This window comes from Quercus suber, unplaced genomic scaffold (genome assembly GCF_002906115.3).
Source record: "Quercus suber isolate HL8 unplaced genomic scaffold, Cork oak 2.0 scaffold_87, whole genome shotgun sequence".
In the NCBI taxonomy this organism is placed as follows: Eukaryota; Viridiplantae; Streptophyta; class Magnoliopsida; order Fagales; family Fagaceae; genus Quercus; species Quercus suber.
The window spans coordinates 83,865-87,643 of record NW_027069552.1 but is presented as its reverse complement, the minus strand read 5'-3'; the positions used below and the strand labels follow the sequence as shown (position 1 = coordinate 87,643).

At 35.2% G+C, this 3,779-nt stretch overlaps 1 protein-coding gene across 1 annotated transcript; it reads left to right on the top strand.

Moving 5' to 3' along the window:
- The first annotated feature begins 1,356 nt into the window (after positions 1-1,356).
- On the top strand, positions 1,357-2,577 carry LOC112031083 (fasciclin-like arabinogalactan protein 12). The gene has a single exon (XM_024063762.2). The coding sequence runs from the start codon at positions 1,532-1,534 to the stop codon at positions 2,273-2,275; it is 744 nt and encodes a 247-aa protein (XP_023919530.2). The 5' UTR covers positions 1,357-1,531; the 3' UTR covers positions 2,276-2,577.
- Positions 2,578-3,779: the final 1,202 nt, after the last annotated feature.

Sequence of the window (3,779 nt, the reverse complement as noted above, 5' to 3'; positions counted from 1 at the left end):
GAGCTTTTTACCCCCCTCGTTTTTTTTTTTTTGTTTTTTTTAAGTCTTTAAACTAAGTTGGTCATTTCCATCAATTGTCATCCATAAATTTTGGCTACTTTCAGTAAAACAACGTTGTATAACATATGTGAAAAGCAACAACTTTGTAGATGATAATGGATGGAAGGACCAACTTGTCAAAAATGTTAAAAGTTTAAAGATTAAAATGACAAAATAAACTTTAAGAAAGAAAATGACAATTCTCTCAAATTTAAAAGGTACAATTAAAATTTTAGCAAAAAATAAGTTGGAGAAGACTTTTTTTTACCTTTTCAAATATGTTTTTGACTTCAGTATTTACAACAATATGAAATTTATATTGGAACAATTTTTATTTTATTTTATTTTTATATAAATCGGTAACTATTTAGAATATTAAAGTAAATTTTCCCATGTATTATATAACTTAAGGATTCTCATCTGAAGCGGACTGGTTCCTCCGGAGGGTTTGGAGTTGGAGATTGAGAAGGGGAGAACAGGTTCAATCTGTAGGGGTAGCATATCTAGTATTTCTAACTGAGTTAAAAAAGAGAGAAGAAGATTATGTTGTTTTATATTTATACAATTTATAATTAAACTTGGACCTCTTAAGTCTTAACATCTCCTTGTGATGTCAGACAATCATGCAGAAAAGCAGCTGACCTAATTGGTAATTACACTCAAGTCCATGATTCATGCCGAAAGCCTAAATAATGATAGAGTTTTATTGTCTGGCACCATATGGGCCTAGAAGGCACCAAGTGTCTGACAAAGCAACCGGTTTTTGGGCCGAAAGTGCAATATTTCCTTGAATTGAACCCAAAGAAAAAGAAAAAAAAAAGAAAAAAAAAAAAACCAATTCTAGAATTTACAGTGAACGCATATCCAAAAAAAAGAATTTACAGTGAACAGAATGTCAACTCTGCTGGTGACCCATTCACATGGAGCAATTAACGTTGAGTAAGCTGGCATAGGTCAGAGGCTAACATCCATGAGGTTGGGCCACTAGGACCTCACTTGCAAATCTGTCATTGGTCCTCAATCCTCATCATAGATATGCTCTTCCACAGTGAAACCTACAGAAACTTCTTTCTTAAGTTGGTGGCAAAGAAATCGGTTTTTATAGCACAATTGCATAATTAAAAAGTGAAAGCAAAGCAATCATGCACATCTTTTATTAGCCGACCCACCCACTTGAGATATTATCCCCTCTGTTTTTCCTGCCTTCCCAAGCAAACTGGTCGCTCAAAGAGCAAAATCTCTCTCATTCTATGCATTCATTTCACCACCTTCCATAAAAACGATGAGCTGCTAACAACTATGTTTTGTAACTCTAATTGTTCCCTTTCACCTAACTTTGTCATCCCTCAACCTTAATAAAAACCCTCTCCTCTTTCTCATACATATCAAACACTCTTTTCTACTGCAAGGACCACTCTTGCATTAGCACATTGCCGAAGCAAAACACTACCAACCCCACTTCCCAAAAAAAAAAAAAAAGCACACCACAAACATGAACAAACAGGCTCTTTTCTCCCTCTCCCTTGTACTAGTTTTCCTCTTCCATTGCACCACAACTTTAGCCCAACCAGCTCAGGCCCCGGCACCACCTGGGCCAACCAACGTGACCAAAATCCTTGAAAAGGCCGGTCAGTTCACGGTCTTAATCCGCCTCTTAAAGAGCACCAAAGTGGCTGACCAAATCAACCAGCAGCTCAACGATACAAACAACGGCCTAACCGTACTTGCTCCAAGTGATAGCGCATTTTCCAACCTCAAATCCGGCACTCTTAATTCTCTTACTGATGAACAAAAGGTTGAGCTACTACAGTTTCACATCTTACCCAATTTTCTATCTATATCAAACTTCCAAACCGTGAGTAACCCATTGAGGACACAGGCTGGAGATTCCAGCCCTGGTGAGTTCCCACTAAATGTGACCACTTCAGGCAACTCAGTGAACATCTCCTCTGGTCTTGTCAATACCACAGTAGGGGGTTCAGTTTATTCTGATAATCAGCTAGCTGTTTATCAAGTGGATTCAGTGCTTCTTCCACAGGCAATCTTTGCTCCTAGGCCTCCTGCACCAGCACCTGCACCTGCTTCTTCTAAAGCTAAGACTAAGAAGAAGACTACAGCGGGAAGTCCTGATTCTGCCACAGCGGATCAGAATGGTGCATTGAGTCTCAGACTCAGTAGACATGGATTTTTGTTGTCCATTGGTGTTTCTGTGATTGCAGCACTACTTTCTTTGTAACAAAGGGAACATGATGAATTATGCATCAGCTGGATATATACTTTGCTGGGGGTCCAATTGTCGAGTCCCGTATGATTTTTGGTGAGTTGGATTGAAGGGTCGTGATAAAAACCGAGTGCTTTCAAATAATTTTCCATTTTCCTAGCTGTCCCGTTATGTATAATGCCAGTTTGTGATGGGTACCAATGTACTGTTAAGTTTTAATCTTGATTTTTTTTTGAGGGTATTATGTTATTTTTCACTTCCAGCTTCCATGTACTTGAGAATTTTGTATAATTGATTTTTCTAGAGAAGTTGTGTCATTCATTGGGCTTGAGCATTCAAATTTCCATTTTGAGTTATATACTTTTAGGATAAACGATCATGGATGCTTTAGATAAGAAATACATACAAGAATGAAACTAGCACTGCAGCACACATGTATTGGTAAGCCATGAGCAGTGGAGTGCAGTGCATGATGTACTGTTTAAGAGAAAAAGTTTATCCGGTGATTAAACAAAATTGATTTTAAATATGGCAAAGAGGGAATTGATTCAAGAAAAATATATGAATCGAATATCATTTTTGGCCATGGAACACTAGAGATAACAAAATGATGATTTCTTCCTAAATTGAGAGTGCATAAAGAATATGATGCCATCAACATATATGCCTGTCTCACTTGAACAGATATATGAGTAGAAGTCACGAAAACATGTGGTTGTGGTATGTTTGTTCCCAACACACCCCAACTTGATACACACCAAAAAAAAAAAAAAAAAAATTTTTTTTTTTTTTTTTTTCAACTTAATGTTTGATTTTTTTTCTTTTTTTTTCGTCCCTCCAACAAAACGGACCATAAACATTACACACATGAAAAGCACTTAAACAAGCTACTTGCCCATGTGGCAATTCATTGAGATTTATGTTGCCAAATTATTAATTACTACTGGTGTTCATTTTAATTTACCTCTAAGGACATAGTTTAGTTACAAAATTGATTGTAACCTAATGCCACAACTTTACTCTATCTTTTTATTAAAAATGAATTTTGACAAAACCACTATTAGATTACATCTTCTTCTTATATATCATTCACGCTTGCAAAATTTCTAAAAAATTAAAGATCAATATCTATGTTATTAATAAATTGTTTAAATTGCAAGTTTTTGTAATTTAAAATTATGCATAAAATATAAACTTATAGATCATATAGTAAATAATATCTGATTAACACAAAATTTGAAAGCGTAAAGAATTGCAATTTAACAATGAAATTTTCAAAATATGTATTAATATTTATTTTATTAAGTAAAATTGTAGTCTTAGGCTACAACCAGTTTTGTAGCTAAATTTTGTTCTACCTCTAATGACTTATTTACTTGTCTATAGCATCTTGTCAATGTGTCTAAACTTGTTGTATTTGTTTTCTTATGCACACAAGCACAATTGTAACACAAGGTTTGAATCACAAATTACTCCTACAACAATCACGATGGCTTCAGCGTTTGGGACTAATGAGATC